At 40.9% G+C, this 17,387-nt stretch overlaps 1 protein-coding gene across 2 annotated transcripts in view; it reads right to left on the bottom strand.

Annotated features, from left to right (window-relative positions):
- Positions 1-4,724: 4,724 nt before the first annotated feature.
- trpc7b (transient receptor potential cation channel, subfamily C, member 7b) overlaps positions 4,725-17,387 on the bottom strand; it is an 82,459-nt gene continuing 69,796 nt past the window's right edge. For both annotated transcript variants that reach the window (XM_028589516.1, XM_028589517.1), the window contains exons 8-12: positions 9,677-9,872; positions 9,102-9,323; positions 6,627-6,707; positions 5,669-5,744; positions 4,725-5,402 (exon numbers count right to left, since the gene is read on the bottom strand). In XM_028589516.1, the coding sequence (XP_028445317.1) occupies positions 5,263-5,402; positions 5,669-5,744; positions 6,627-6,707; positions 9,102-9,323; positions 9,677-9,872 (715 nt within the window). In that variant the 3' untranslated portion in view covers positions 4,725-5,262. The remainder of the gene's footprint in view (positions 5,403-5,668; positions 5,745-6,626; positions 6,708-9,101; positions 9,324-9,676; positions 9,873-17,387) is intronic.

Here is a 17,387-nt window from a genome sequence, read left to right as displayed (position 1 = left end):
TTATAAACTAGACTCAACTATGTGATGAGGAAAGAAAGAAAGAATGCTCTTCCGAGTGTACCCAAGCCTGTAATTGTGGTTATTATAGAGTTTTCCCTTAAAGCTGTGCCTAGCAACATTTTATCTAAAAATAGACCTTTTAACACAACCTGAATCACTGCGTTAGAATGCAAACGATGAGTTTACAGACTCATGAAAATCTGGTGCAGTGCACGGTCAGAAATCTTTTCCTAGAACTGGAACTTAGGTGCAATATTCTAAACTTTATTTTGAACGGCAGCATTTGGAGAGTTAGCACTGCATCCAGAGAAAGCAGGATTCGCTGATGAAGGCTGAACCTAATCTAAAAACTTTTCCTTCACCACCACCACATTATCAACAGTAACAGAGAAGAAAGGTCCAAGGTTTTACACAGTTTAAAAGGTTTACATTACCTGATTAAAGTCCACAAAACTAATACCTACCTGCAGCAGTCAAGAGGGGCCATGAATGTATCAATTTGCCTATTGTAGGTTTACTGTAACAAAAGTTTTTAATCAAAATAGTTCCGCTCTCACTTTCTGCATAAACCAGTGGTGGTTTCAATAAAAGTTGTTACAAAAAGAAATTGCGCAGAAAACAAAAACAACCAAAATCTCGTTATGAAGTCTAAAAGATGACCATGTAAGGTAAGGACTACAGTATGTGTGCAATGGCCGATTAGACATTAAAAGGAAGCCTTTCAGTGACAGGCTGAAACAATGCAGAGAGAGTGGTGGATACACGGTGAGTAAGTGAGGTCTAAACATCTTGGACATATGTTGGAACGCAGTGTTTACAGCGCTGCTTTAGAGGGCAGCTGCCGGGATGTCTCTGACACGCCAAGTGTGCTGGCGAGGTCAACACACACAGGTGCATGACTCAGCCGCGCACATACACACAGACACACTTTCCCAGCCACAGAGCGGTTCTTTGGCTTTTAGGACCCCCCCCCCCCACCAGCGTTGAGTCTGCAGTAACCTTATGTAATGCTTTTACAGAGTGAATGTACTGTGTTTAAGGAGTTACTCCTTAAGTAGACCTTCTTATCAGATGAAGGGGGTTGTACTTTACAGTTTGGGTTATATGTTTAGAGAACCTGCTAGCCTAGCTGCTCATATCCTAACTGCTGAGCACTCACTGATCCAGAAAAGTGATTTTTTTTTTTTTTTAAAGGTGCCAAGTGCAGAATGAAGTTTATATTTACTAACTAACCCTTTTAAGTGTTTGTAGAAACTCACTGACCTTTCCCTTCAACAGAACCTAGTTTCAATTTAACATCCCTGATTGGTCAAACTCAAGCCTCATGACTACTTTTTTTTTGTCCTGCATTGTCTTGTATTTTGTTTTTGTTGTATACCGTTTTTATTTTTTTTAATCTTATCGTGCTTTACTGTTTTAAACTCTTTTAAACATTCAGTATTGTTCTGCTAAGTTGTTTTGGCACAGTGTGGAGAACAGTTGCTTTTGTGGACCTGTAAACCCCACTGAGACATTATATGTGAAATTTGGTAATACAAATTTGCTTGACATATACTAGGTTCTGGATGCTGGTTTATGTTAAAAAAACAAACTTCTATGAAAAAATTTCTATGAAAATAACTTTTACATTGGACTTTTCTTTAGGCACGTATTAAATGTTGGTTATGTTAGTTGTTAGGTTTTGTGCATTTTGGGTGTGTTTATATTAAAATTCAGGCTGTGTGTGTGAATGGCTTTGAAACTGTGAGGTCTGAGTGCAGTGCTGTGTACTATGGATGTGTATTATTGCACAGTGTGTAAGATCATTGGGTGCAGTTTGGGTCCTCCCGGCTGCCAAAATGGTTGATTCAAGAGCATTTGTTCTGAATGTGTACATTTGCGTGTGTGTGTGTGTGTGTGTGTGTGTGTGTGTGCGTGCATACCGTCACCAGAGCGCAGAGCTACACTGCCAACTGCAGCCTTGTGTTTGTGTTTTGGTCTGTCATCGACTGAGGGCTACTGACGGGGACAAACACTGAATATTTAGACTCATTAAACATCCTCAAGCTCTGCCTATCATCAAAAAACAGAATGATTCAATGATTAAACAAATTAGTTCAGAGTGTACTCTCTTTAATTCAAGGAGCAAAAATATGACAATATACAGTACAAGATTTCGCTTTAATCAATGTGTCTTGCGTACAAGTGAAAAATACAGTATTTCAGGTAATTTTGATTTTGAGGCAGTGGGAATCATAAAACCTTCTCTGTGAGTTTTTTCCTAACTAGCCTTCTTATGTTTTAAAGCCTTGTGATAAAAATTATCACTGAACTTAACAGGTTACTGCCCCTACTAGTGATCTTAGGCTTTTACCATTAGAAGCTTTTGAAACTACCTTATATATAGACTCATTTGTTATGGCAGTAACTCATCTCACAGTCTTGCAAGTTGAAGTTTCAATGGTTAAAAATTGTAAAGGTCCCATGGCATGAAAATTTTACTTTATGAGTTTTTTTTTAACATTAATATGCGTTCCCCCAGCCTGCCTATGGTCCTCCAGTAGCTAGAAATGGTGATAGGTGTAAACCGAGCCCTGGTTATCCTGCTCTGCCTTTGAGAAAATGAAAGCTCATATGGGCCGATCTGGAATCTTGCTCCTTATGAGGTCATAAGGAGAAAAGTTACCTCTCCTTTCTCTGCTTTGCCCGCCCAGAGAATTTGGCCCACCCATGAGAAAGAGACATCATGGCTTTCAAACGAGCAAAGTGGAAGTTGGTCAAGGCCACACCCCCACCCTCCACCTTGGCCCCCCATTGTTCCTCCTCAATAGCATTTAAAGCTACAGACACAGAAATGGCACATACTAAGGAAAGCTCATTGTGGGATTGACTCTAGTGGCTGTAATTCTGCACCAAGGCTGAATTTCAGGAAAGAGACTTCAGATACAGTATTAGGGGACCACTAAGGCCTATATAGAAGCATTCAAAAAGCAGCATGTCATGGGACCTTTAATGATGAACAAAGTCTGATTTGTTCATTCAACAAATTATGTATAATGACAGCCCTAAATGTGTTAATATGTGCAGTATGGACCAATGACATTTGATAGCATCCACACAATACTAGAAGAATAAAATCATGGTCTTTTAGCGGTTTTCTTTTGATGTCATCCAATTGGTTTAAAAAGGGGATGGATGTGATTGTATGATATATTCTAACTATCTGAATCCACAGCAGAATCCATTCTGTCGGTTAATTAAATGTTTACATACCAAAACCGTATGAAGTTTTTACATGCCAACATATTTATGTGGTGTTATGTGAACATTGGATGTTGCTGTTTCCCAAAAGCGGTGGGGAACAAAATGGCAAGCAACTGAGAAAGAAACTGCATTTTAAAAATCACTGAAGCATTCTAACTAGAAATAGAATAATGTCCTTCAAATTGCTGGATCCTGAATGCCTTCAGGTTTGGGGATCAGACAGAGTATAAATAGTGGGCTAAAGGCTATTTCTTTTGTTATCAAAATCCCCAAATAAGCTGCTGTTACATGATGGACAGATACTGCATCTGTGTATTGTTTTCCACTTCACAATAAAAAATAAATAAAAAGATCTCAATTGGGCAGAATTTCCACTTTATCAAACATTAATATTTAACATTTTCTCTATATCTAAAGTTGAAGCAACATTGCAACTGTTAACCATGTCAGTCGAAAGACTGGGGAAGTCTAACGCAGCCGGTTACATAGCTACAATAGTGCAGCCATCTGTTAAATAAGTCTCCAAAAGAAAAACAAGAGCAGAAAATTACTCCACACTGCTTCCACAGCACAATTATAGCCAAATACTTGCACTATTACTTGTTCCAGAAGTCTAAAATCCCATATCTCTATATCTCCCACATTTTCTCACCTCACAAACTGGTTGCCCTAAAGCGATCAGACAGTTTTTCTGCCTTCATGTGCTTCTCATAAGCACTGACCTCCTTCACTTTACAGCTGTAAACACAACATCTCAGGGTCATGTCGCTCTTTAGTTACTATTTCAGAAAATAGAGAAACGTTGTGCTGCAAAGGCACAATGAAACGGAACAGTTTTTTAGGTCATATCTAACATTGTTATGGTCTTGAAGTTGTTCCAATATGCATGAGTCCTTAACTGTAAACAAAGTGGGAGAGGTATCATGTGAAATTTCCCTATTTATTTTTCCTGTCTGTATTTGCTATTGCATGCTTTCTGGCAGCATGTGCTTACTTAAGTACATTGTATTTGAAATGATTCTGAGTGAAGTAAAATACATGCTGTCTGGAGTAATGTTATCAGCACTTCTGCCTTTTTTTTGGAACTCTGCAAAGTGGATTTCTACTAACACAAGATCTCTTGGCGACAGTTCACATGGAGTTGCAATACTAAATGTCAATACAACAAACTGTGTTATGTAGACATACAAAGGTCACTGACTGCATTTTTGGAGGGAGCTTTAGTGACTTTCAAATGAGTGCATAAATCCTACACTGTTTCTCCGCTTTTTCCTGATCACAAGTTGTGCATTGTGGATGGAAATGCTTTAATTAGATAGCCTGGTGTATAAAGGGGTGTACATAATCTCGACGGGCGTCACTGTGCTTGTCCTGACAGAGTGAAGACACAGAAGCAAAGCCAGACTTTCTGGTGTGAATAACAGTGGCAGGTTTTTTCCAGATATCTTTCTTTCTTGTAGTCGCCCCCCCTCCCTCCAGCCTTTCCCTTCCTCTCCTCCGAGTTGGTAATGCACTGATGTCTCTTGGCAGCGGATGTGGGGGCCCTCATCGCTGTGCTGCATCAGTCTTCTGCCCCGTGGTGCCTCTTCATATCGCCTGGTGCTTGTGTTCTCCTCCCTCTATCTGCCACCCAGCCTGCAAGCCTGCGTCTTCCTCTCCTCTCTCACTCCCAACACAAAGCCCCACCAAGTGAATTTACTTCACCTCTGACCCTTGCAGTCACAGCTATCATCTTTTCACAATTCTCCCTAATTGGTCATTGCATATACAAAACACTTGCCTCTTGCTTTAGGTTAGCACATTTTCACTCACTGTGCCCAGTTTGTTTCTCTCACGCTTCTCATCCACATTCTTCCCTGTCTATCTCATTAACATCCCACTTTCCCTGTTTTCTTCCTCTTTCCCTATCAGGCTCTTAAAAATACCTTCCCTGACCCGGCTCTCTGCCCCCCCACCTCCTCACTCTTTCACATCTTCCTCCCTCCCTTCCATCTCTCTCTCTCCTTCTTGCGAGTCCTGTCAGTGTCTCATGGTGTTCTTGCCAAACTTGTCGCCAAGTTGTTGGATGAGCAGAGCCAGCTCTCCGGCGGCGTCAGACTTCTCCTCCAGGAGCTCATAACGGAGGCTGGAAATGTCTTGCTTGATCTCCTTCAGCTCTCCTACAACACACAGTCACACACGGACACAACAATCAGGCCACGTATGCAGGCAGCCACAAAACTGTGCTAAAGTTGACATGTGTGAGTATATGAAGCCATACAGTACATACAATACAATGAGATACATTTCATGGATTTTATCTCTCACACACAGTAGCTCCTACCTCCTGTCGCTCACTCGCAGTCCATACACTCATGCACACACACAGGCCCTGAGCAAATAATGACACAATGATAGTGTGACTTAATGAAGAGGGAATCTTTACCTTCATTGACTTCATCGCTCTCTCTGTCCACTTGAGCCTTGAGCACATACCGCTTAATCAGGCGCTTCATGATTTTCTATGCGGAGGAAGGGAAAGGAGAAGATTAAATAGAGAGAAGGTGATGACAACGCACAGGGGCAGAGAACAGCGCTGTGTCTCAGAGACTTAGTGTGAAATGTCGAGTATTATCTGTAGCCAATAGGGATGTCCTGCAACTGCTGCCAAGGCTCAATCTCTGCATGTATGCACTCTCGACATGAGTCTATACCGGTCACCACACATACAGCACACATCCACACATACAGTACATGCTTGGCGTGTGCGTGATCTTGTGTATTTGTGCACTTGATGTTGAAACAAACTAACACACAAACTGGGAGTGTTGAGACAAAAAGCGCAGTTAACCAGTGAAGAAAGCTAGATTTTCCTCTGGGAAAAAGTGAAGGGCAGACTCGGGAGGAGAGCATCTCTTCCCTCCTCAGCGTGATACTTTGAGCTCATTAACCGAGTCCCTGCTTTCAATCTCTCTAAAACAGCTCATTAGAGGCATTTTCAGGCTTGCTCAGTTGCTCTTATTTACTTTTTGCCATTCCTCCTCTGTCCTTCCACTCCCAATCACTTGTTCCAATCCTGTCTTCCTTTCAGTCGATGCCCTTTCAAATTACTTCCTCTCTGTTGTCTCTAGCTCATCTCCCTACCTCCCTCACTCTTCCTTGCCTCTGTCTTTCATATCAGCCTTTTGTTACCTGTGCCACCCCTCTCATTTTCTCTCTCCATCTCTCCTCCTGTCATATTTGTATCACCCTCAGCCACCCCCACTTTTGTTGTGTTCTATGTTCTTCAGACTGAATGTTTCTCTCTCTCATTTTATTGTTTTTTTTCTTCCCTTCTGCTTGTTCTTTTCGGAGAGATTCTCCAGTTCCGCTTTGTCTCATTTCACCTTCGCCCTCTGTCTTACCTGGTATCTGGTCGGGTGTTTTATAGATTTTTTGGGAATGAACTCTTCTCCCGGGCGCGGATAAGTCCTGAAGCGTTCATCCTATTACAACAGTGAGATACAGACAACAGTCCATTGTTAATGTCACATTTCACGGTTGAGTGGTCTTCTAAAATGGAAGCATTTAAAAAGGGAAGGGGCATCACAAAACAACAATGAAAGGCTGAGCTTAGTCTTCAAAGAGAATCGACTGCATCACTTGACTAAAGTAAATCTCTCTCAGCTCATTTCCAAATACCTTTCTCGTCCATGACCTTGCTTTGTAGCTTGTGTGTCATTTCAGCGCTGCAGTGTCAAAATGAGTTTTAACTTTAGTGTGGACACACGCAACTAGCTGCTACTCCATATGCACTGAAGCTGCAGAGGCATGGAGATATCTCAACATAATAGCTGGATGACATAAAAGTTTAATAATGAAGAATTTTTATTAATAAGGGAAAAAATTCCACTAATTAACCCTGACAAAGCACACCTGTGAGGTGAAAACCATTTCAGGTGACTACCTCATGAAGCTCATTGAGAGAACACCAAGGGTTTGCGGTTATCAAAAAAAGCAAAGGGTGGCTACTTTGAGAAATCTAAAATATAAGACATGTTTTCAGTTATTTCACACTTTTTTGTTAAGTACATAATTCCATATGTGTTTGTTCATAGTTTTGATGCCTCCAGTGAGAATCTACAATGTAAATAGTCATGAAAATAAAGAAACACATTGAATGAGAAGGTGTGTCCAAACTTTTGGCCTGTACTGTATATATGTGTGTTTTTTTTCATTTACCAGGGAAACTCACCTTGTGCTCTCTGAAAGAACAAATTCATTTTGTATGACTTTGTACAACAGAGAATACCTTCTACAGATACAAATTATATGATATATAATAGAGAAGCAAATTAATGTTTTTATCTACTTACTGCTTTATTGAACTAGACAACCAGAAAGCACGTACTGTTTCAGCTTCATGTGAATGCGAGGAACACATCTTTCATGCAGAGCTTCACCAAAGCCCAACTGACAAAGCTCAAATTTCTTTGTTGTGTACTTTGTGATCTAGTCCCCTTCAATAACCTACTTTGTTGGCTCCTGCTGCATTTGGCAAGATAATTAATTGTTCCAACTACCGTGAACATATGAAAGACATATTCACCAAAGCGCCTGTGCATCAACAATTGCAAGCAAGCACACATGCGCACACGCACACACCTTCTTTATCACTTTTCTCAAATGGTGGAAATCCAACATGAGAAACATGGACCAAAAAGACAGAGAGGAAAAAAAATCCCAATCAGAAAGACTACACTGTCTTCTTCAAATCTCACTTGACATTCTCGACGCCGCACTGTGGTCAAGTGTGAGCTTATATATCGATCGCTTGCAGCACCTGCTTGGCTCTGCAGTTAAACTGTCAGAGCTGCAGAGAACTTCAGGAGCTCAAAGAGGCAGGGGGGTGTAACCTATCTTGTCCCCGTCGGAAACCTGCCCAGGCATTTGAGCAGAAGCAGGTAGAGTAATAGCTTCGCTGAGGCACTGGTGTGAGCCATTTAAGCTGAGGAATCAGAGAGGAAACAGCCTGTAGACAAGGCCAGCGCTAAGACAGATTCTGTGTTAAATGGCCTATGCGATTTTCTTCACGCAATATTTTTATTAAGATGGACAATCCTTGAGAGGGAGAACCTGTGAAAATCAAAAAAGCTGAGGTTGCATCCCAGGCGTGCAGTGGGAATATCATATTTTCTGGGTCTTATCCACAAGTTAACCTGAGCACATATTATATATGCTGAAGATCCAGCAAATGACAGTCATACTACATGATGTACAGTTGACCCAGGCCTATATACGAGACTCTCCTCCCCCGGAAAACGACTCCATAAGTCGTTTGTACGATCAGCAATTACGACCCATATTTACGTTAGGTGGCGGCTCCCTCTAGTGGCCGTAGAAATGATGACAGGAGCAAAGCCGGAAGTATATGATAGTATAGTATATAACCAAGGATTTCCCAGGGTCAGGCTTAGTATTTAGTGAAGAGTACAAATGCACAACAATTCAGGTTGCAGGTTATGGTTAGCATTAACCTCGTTAGCATTGTACCTCAGCATAGTTAACATAAGTAGCTAATATTGTTCCACTAGTCTGTATGTGTATCTTCCCCCTGTGTACCCCCCTCTCCTCTTTTAAAAATGTAACGCAGTAACATTTTAACTGACCTACTTTTTACTTAAGTAAAGAATTCGTACACAAGTACTTTTACTTGACGAAAATACATTTCGCTACCGTTACAGTTGTTTTACTTGAGTACAATATTCTAGTATTTATTTTACCTCTGCCTGTCACAGGGTACAGGGCTACAGGGTAGTATGTAAAAGAACAAAATAGTACTTTGTTTGTGTCTGCAATTCGTCACAAGATTAGGAATAAAAGAGTTTTTTGACACTAACCTTTGCCTGTGAGTTGAGCATGCCCAGCTCTAGCTCGTTGTTATGGCGACGGCTGTTGGCCTTGCAGAGGTGTATCAGGCAGGACTTGATGTGGAGGACCAGGTAGTAGAAGGACTTTGGGCTGGGAACCAGGTTGAACGGGGCGGGCAGGGTGCGGCCCTCGTCAAAGTAGGAGAGCCACAGCTTGGCTCGGGCAAACTTCCACTCTACGTCGGCATCCTCCTGCAGAGACAGACAGACAGAGAGTATGTGAAATAAGTAGGGCTGATGAAGACATACAAAAATCCACCAGATTGTAAAAGCCTTCGACGAAAAAAAACTAGTTACGTACTTATTTACTTTCTTTTAGTTCTTGGACTATTTAGTTTTGTTGTGACAACTTCCCAGTGAGACTGATGCTTTTATTTTGTATTCTCTGTTTTCGCTTGTTGTCATTGTATTGATTTTTTAAGTCTTGTGGTATTTTCAACTCACTCTGTTATTCTCCTGCAGGCTCAGAGGTAATCAAACAATAATCCTTATTGACTTGTTGACAATATTACACCCTTTCTATTTTGACCTTCTCGTTGATGTACCTCTATCTCCTGGTACGAGCTGTTGATCATAGCAATGAGCATGTTGAGAAGGACAACCACCATTGTGACATTGTAGACTCCATACAGCACGTAGCCGATGTTCTCTATGAACTTATGGTCGTACTTCAGCACCACTGAGATCACTTCAGACAGGCCAAAGATCGACCAGAAAAGAGTCTTAAAACTTTCCTCCACCCTGCAAGGAATGAGAGAGAAGATGTGGCAGTAAGATAACAGTACATGACAGTGAAAACACACACACACATATTTAAATGAAGAAACATTTCAGCCCAGGATTCATTAAACTCATTCAAAATATATATTTTTTTTATGGTGGTCAAATTCACTTTCTTCAGTTTAATTTAAGTGTCATTGTGAATTAAATGTCTAAAACTGTTAATTGTAGAGACACCAGCAGTTGTGTTTGAATTACGTAAAGTTATTCTTTTCCTCCTGACAATTAGATATGAAAATTCAAACTGCAGACAACTTCCTGAGGCCCAGCGTCAAATCTCAGCTCAGCCTGAAGGATCATTCTCTGACACTGACCCAAGATAAAACAGCATAAAGCTGCAAGACTTGTCAACATTGACATCCAGGTTTATATCTGTCGTTAAATATTTCATGAGTGGCAAGCATGGGCTTGAGATGACATAGGAGGGGCTCAGTAGGGAAGAAGAATCCGCCGCCTTGTTGGATTGCTGGAGGTGGAAGAAGGCTGTAGGTAAAGAAGATCTACAGGCTCCTGGTTGGAGGCTGTGGGCTTCTCCAAACTTAACTTATTTCAAAAAGGCACAGTTTCATTGGCAAGCAGACTGCTAGGTAAAGGCACATAGAGAGAAAAACACAACCTTGCATGCATATAGAGACAGAGACAAACACACACAGGTACAGCTTCTCGCCTCCTCTCACACACACACACACACACACACACACACACACACACACACACACACACACACACACACACACACACTTCACCGGTTAAACCAGATCTCTGTGTGTTCTCTCTCTCTAAAGGCCAATTTATGCTTTTGTGCTAAATCGGCGCCGTGGGTGCATTACGGACAATACGGACACCTTTCATTTTTAAACAGATCAACGTACACACCAAGGCACAAATAAATAAATTTAAGTATAAACTTCAGGCCACTTACGTACGCTACAGCGAAAGCTCTGCGTGGCGCCTCCGCAGAACAATAAATCAGACTTAACTCAGCTGCAAAAATTCTAAAAGTATGCTGTGCCTTTATCCAACACATTTCCTTGAAAAATACATTGCTTTCTATGAAAACATTATAAACACAGAGTGCTTCCACCAGGTAGAGCTAGACAGATGGAACTGTAATTACTTAGATATTGGAAACCCCTTTACTGTGCATCTTTTAGTTGAATGGCACGATTAATGGTCACTACATACTAGCGTGTATTTATAGATTTTAACCTCTGAATTCATGTTTTTTTTTTCCCTATGAACTTTAAACATGCTCTCACATGGAAAAGACATCTAATTTATTTCTCCATGTTAAAATGTATTCACATTGTATATCTGCTCAACTGCTAACATGACGGCTATTACGCCTAGGATCACTGCTAACCTGCACATTGATCATTTGGATATGTGAGGTTATGCAGCTTTGTACTACAGTATGTGCTGAACATTGAACATGCAAAAACACCCTTGCTACGGTAAATCTATGAGTCCCTATTACAAAACCACAGAAGACCATCATAGACTTAAAGGCCTCGAAAACATGTTTTCAATCAGTGCACTATGGGATCCTACATGAACATGAAATTGTCTGCCAAACTTAGAACACTTTTATGAGGATCAGGAAATTAGATCATTTTCTAAAACAAGAAATGGTCACATCCATAATGTGTTCAATCAATTCTTGTCAAGAAAAAGACAACTGAAACAAGTACAGGGAAAATACCAATAAGTGCACCAAGGCATTAGTTTATTTAACGGCTCCAACATATGTGTTTTAAACGGAGACTAATAGTTACATGGTTACAATCTGTTTCTGACCAGAGAAACATGCAGCGACAACATGTAACCATAGAAAGGATTTTTCTTTAGAACCAGAATGACATTTGAACTACTTTGAGAAATAAGCGTCTCTGTCAACATGGATGCACATTACAGTATTACTATCATAAGCGCAAACACATTACAGTGACATCGCACACTGGAGGCATGTGTAAATACGTTCACAAGCATTAATAGTAGTTCTTCTTTGTGTTGCTGTAATAGATGGCCTAGACACCAGACAGACCACTGCTGTGAGAAAAGCAGCGACCGAAGGCTTATATCAACAATACCGTTTTCTCACTCACCATTCACATCATATGCGTCTACCAGTCTATCGTGCAATCAGGAGAGCCGAGGAAAGTAATTTCGGTGGCCTTGCCTTGAAAACCTGTTATTTTGAGCTTTCTCTCTTTAAATAATGTCTGGTCATATATCTGGACCCTCTATTATAAGACACAAATGCTTTCCTGGGGCTTTGAAATATGAAACAAAATAAAAAAAAGAGGGCAATTATCTGGTCTCTATTACATTATATCCCAATTATCTTTTTAAATCAAATTATTCTGTCTTCCAGATCTCCTTCCTACTCGTGTGAAATATTCACTCGATTTACATTTTGATGTTACCAAAAAAAAAAGTGAGTGTAGATAATGATGAAGGGCTTTGTTCCAGGCAACATTAATGTACTATTAAACCAGACACTTGCAGGGACAAATGCGAACGCACACACACCCACCCACACACACACACAATTAAAATTACACACTCAACATGTAGCTGGCTATTTATACACACTGTTCATCTGTTTGCGTGGGCAGATTGGTCGTTTAATACAAAGTTCCAAAAATGCTTATGACATTTATGTGTTGGCAGCGTTGCCGAGAGTCCTTAAAGCTCCATCCAAGTCCCCCATGTGCTAATGTACTCTACATGCATTCCACCTCCTCACTTCTATCCACAATAAAGATTATATAAGTGTAATATGGAGAAAAGTGAAGAGTTCATTCGAAAAAACAAAAAAACCCTGATAAAGACCATTCTTAAAATTAATAAACCAACAAAACCACCAATATGTTTTTGCAAATGAACCCTTTAAGTATATACGTGAGTAGAGGGTCTTCTTCCCTCCTGGATACTGTTAATGCACCATCATCTGTTTTGCCCACCTTGTTTGTTGCTTATTTGATTCACTGAAATCTGCGTGAGATGCCTCTCTGGGAGGAAGTGCAACTATGCAAAATCTAAAATGTATCCTTGGAGATCAACAACATTGATAAATTTGAATTTGTCTTTTGCTAATGTCAGCTCAGGCACTGGTCATGTGTGTATTATGCAATAACCTGTAACTGAGATATATGAGACACTCGATGCTCTGGATAATGGGAGACCTTTCTAACAACGTAAGAATGAGATTATTTCATTTCAAACTGTGTGTGTGTGTGTGTGTGCGTGTGCTTTTTAACATCATTGTACAACAGGCAGTGAATCAGCAGGGACAGTGGGTATCTGGAGACAGAGACGGACAGTGTTATTATCTGTTATTAAGAGTGACAGCTCCCAATGGGATGCATGTAGCACAATGGCTTCACATGCGCGCCACACACACACACACACACACACACGCGCGGGGGACTGGTGAGTCACCTCGGAGCAGTCCAAACCCAATCACCAACAGGGCCAAATCAACCTCTTCCCCCAAGAGACATGCTCTCTGTCTCTCTTGCTTTACACTTTAAGTTTGTCTCTATCGCTGTCTTAGCTCCTCTCTCTCTCACTATCATCTGTGCCTCTCGTTCGTTATCTTGCTCACCCATTTTCTCATTATATTCCCATTGCACTTGCTTTTATATCTTTCTACGCATCACCCTCCTTCCCTCCTCTCACGCCCTTTCCATATTTCATCCCAACAGCTTTAAGCTATTTCTGTCAGTCATTCTAATCGTATGATTAATACTTTTCTTTTTTCCCCATTATTTTTCCACTCTCATATATTTCTCCTCTTTGCTTAATCTGAAGCAAGATTCTCACATTGGCTGAGTGTAAATGTAAACCTTGTGAATGACCCAGCCTTCTGCTCGGTCTCTCTCCTTCTGCCCTTCAGTCATTAGCAAGATATTAAATTTCTCCTTTCTCCTCGATCTCCTCTCCTCTCCTCCTCCCTCTCCTCTCCTCTGCTCCCTCTCCTCTCCTCTCCTGCAGACATACAAGTAGTCAGACAGACAGACAACTATAGAAAAAAACATCTTTAAATATTAAATTGAGTTTAACTCATTCTTAATCTGTTGCCGCAAATTAAGTGTCACCATGACGACAACAGGCATTGGGCCTTGCCCACCTCGGGTTTTACTGTAATGAATGAATGCTGCTCCTGAGAGATGCCTGCCTGTGTGTGTGTGTGTGTGTGTGTGAGAGAGATAGAGAACTAAATATGATGTGTGTGTCTCTTGAGTGTGTCTGTTTATGAGTGTGTGTATATTTGTGTGACAGGCAGCAGGATACAAAATGAGGCTCTTTTGTTTTTGCATCTTCAGGCAAGTTGTGAGAGAAATCTTATTAAGTGGGGAATACAACACCACAAGACAAGCAATTAAGAGTGTTTTGATACTGAATCAAGAATGACGTCAACTTTTGTTTTTAAATTTGCCTGCTCCCTCGATGTCTATCTCTCGGTTAGTCTGTGTTGTCTTCATATGTTTCATCTTACATTTTTCCTTATCATGCTTATAGTACTGGGATTTTAATTAATTCACAATTACTTTGACTTTGTTTTCATGTATAACATGGATCCTCGGCTGGTGAGAAGACTGACTTTTTGTCTTGGACATGCAGATTTAGCCTCAGTGATATAGCACATCGCCATGTATGTAGCATGTGCTGTGTATGTGCATAACTAAGACCCTTTTTATGGGTTTAACATTGAAGAATTTAGCCAGGGACAGGGTTTTCAACCAACTCATTGAGCTAACGTTAACTTTATGAGCTTGCTAGCTACAGCTGATAAAATCTGCTGATGAAAGTTGTCATTTTACCTGACAAAGTTGACGGCAGCAGACAAGAAATTAGAAGCTTGTTTTTTTCTACATTTGTCTGAAATGAGGGACTACTACGAATTATCAACGTATTGATAGTTAATTAATTCTTCATGTGATGGCCTAATGAACAGAATGGAAGCGTTTCCATGAACATACAGTATGTGGGGTGATCTCCCTGCTCTGCAGCCTTTTAGCTCAACTAAAGGAATGAATTTCAACACAAAGACTGCATCTTACATCTCACCAAGAGGGGAATTGAATGCTTGACATTTGTCATGATAATGGAAGAATTTATTGAAAAATACTGAATATAGGCACATACTCTAAAGCTACTGGGTCGAGCATAGACATTTAAGAGCCCATGTTGGTCACACTACATGAATGCATTCTTTTTCCTCTCTTCTCCCTGTCGGTCTTGCCTTAATTGGAATTGTGTCTCCACTCCTCATTTTGACATTCAGATGTGCTTGACTGGTAAAGGCTGAACACGACACCTCTGCCCCGCCTTCAGAGGCAATAAATTATCTCTTTCTTTTGCTCTGTCACAACCATCTCTTTCACTCTCGGCTCTCCCAGCCACCTCTTATCCTTCTTTCAGTCTCCCTCACCCAGATCCCAGTCACGTCACCACGTTCTAACTCTAGAGTCAACAAGTCACACTTTTAGTTTTTTTCTCGTTTCTCTCAGTCTTCACTTCCACTTCATATTGCAGCCTGCATCTTCATCTGCTTTTGAATGCACCATCATTTATCCACTCCTCTCTCCTCTTTTGTTTGTTTGCATCCCCGCCCGCAGCACCCCCCCTCTCTGTCTGTCTCATGTCTCTTTGTCAGTTACATTGGATTACATGGCTTTTTCTTTGGCTTTAATCTATCTATCTATGCCTCCTGTCTTGCTCGTGTCTTTCAATTCAATTCAAATATATGCATGTTTTTCACGGATATGAAAAGAAGATCCATGTTGCCAAAGAAACTTAATAACTTTAACCAGCATAATAACATAATATACAACATAATGGTATATAAACAGCAGTTAAGTGAAAAGTAATAATAACTGCTGGAAAAAACCCAAAATATTTATACTGTATAGGAGTTATTTTCTGATTTGTTCCCACCTTTTCAAATGGTTACTGGTTAAATCTGTGCTGAGCCTGTGTGGCCTTGCTTCTGTCTGCTTGACCTTCTCTCATCCTCTCTCATTCCTTTTCCCTTCTTTTTCCTCCTTTGTCTATTCATCCTGGCTGGTCTCCTGCGTTTTGCCTGAACAAACAGCCAAGCCAAAAACACCTTCCCCTGCATATACTCTCCTTGTGGTTATCTTTTCATCCCTCATTCCCTACATCTCACCCATCCTCCTCCTCCTCATCATCTCGATGGACTTTATCTCCCTACTTTGTGGCAGTGCTGTTAGCTTCAGACCCTAATTCAGTATTATCTCCACTGTTTCACTTAAACATCAGTATGATCATTATTTAGATTTTGAAGTCCTTGACACCCCGCGGTGTCTTTTTCTTTTACTCTGCCAAAAAATATGCATGGCTTCCACCTACAAATGTCCTGTCCTTTCCCACTTGGTCTATCTGTCTCTCTGTGCAGTGTTGATATGCACGGTTGACTAGAGACGGGTCCACTGCTCCACCACTGCTGTCCACATTAAAATCCTTATAATTGTATGTGTGAATTGATCTGTACATAAATGTGTGTATGTCCACCTAAGCACTTGTTATAACATATGCAAAAAGAAACAGTGAGAGAGAGAGGATGTGTGAATGTGCATGCCCCTTGTTTGAGTTTTTCTGCTAAATGTATTTGCACATTAAGTGTGGGCACTCAACAAAGTGCATGTGCAAGTGTTTGCGTGTGTGTGTGTGTGTGTTTTTTTTTAAGGGTGTGAGTTAGATGTCTGAGTTTTCGTGCCTCTGGGGATTGGGTGTGTGGCTATTACTGCTCAGTCGTCATTAAGCCCTATCCAGCTGTACATGCACGTGTATATGTGTGTAAGTTTAAGCTTGTGTACGTGAGTCTATGTGTGAGGGAGAGAGTGATATCCTCCGCATTACTCCTCCACCAAAACCCACCCTTCTTCCCCTCACATCCCACACTCTGTTCCCCAGCCCAAGTGGCCCCACCTGTCTCCCTCCTTATCTTCCTTCCTTCTTCTGCCCTGTCAGATAGCTAAAGTCACACACACACACACACACACACACACACACACACACACACATCCATACAAGTACATGTTCTCTACTGTGTGACAGAGAAAAGAGATAGATAGGTAGTTCTTCACAATTTGTGCACAACATAGACAAGACTTTTATCAACAGTCCTACCAAACATATTGCAGTCACACCTCATAATTGAATTGAGTGGGACAGAAAAATAAACATGCACTGACACCAAAGAGACACACAGTGCACAGATTGCAAATTCTATGAGACACTTAGAGTCAAAATAATAGAAAAAATGTTGATTAGATTTGCAACAACAACAAATTAGACACAGTGTGCACACCAAGTGTGTGACGAGAAATAATGTCTCTGCACAGTTCAGTCCAGGCTTCGGCTCCGTCAACCACTATACAGTCAGGTTAAGATTTAGAGCCAGACTGACCCCTAATGGCAAGACTGATAACAACAACAGAATTA

This window comes from Perca flavescens, chromosome 10, assembly GCF_004354835.1.
Source record: "Perca flavescens isolate YP-PL-M2 chromosome 10, PFLA_1.0, whole genome shotgun sequence".
Taxonomy (NCBI): domain Eukaryota; kingdom Metazoa; phylum Chordata; class Actinopteri; order Perciformes; family Percidae; genus Perca; species Perca flavescens.
The sequence above is the reverse complement of the archived record's forward strand: the minus strand, read 5'-3'. Positions and strand labels throughout refer to the sequence as shown.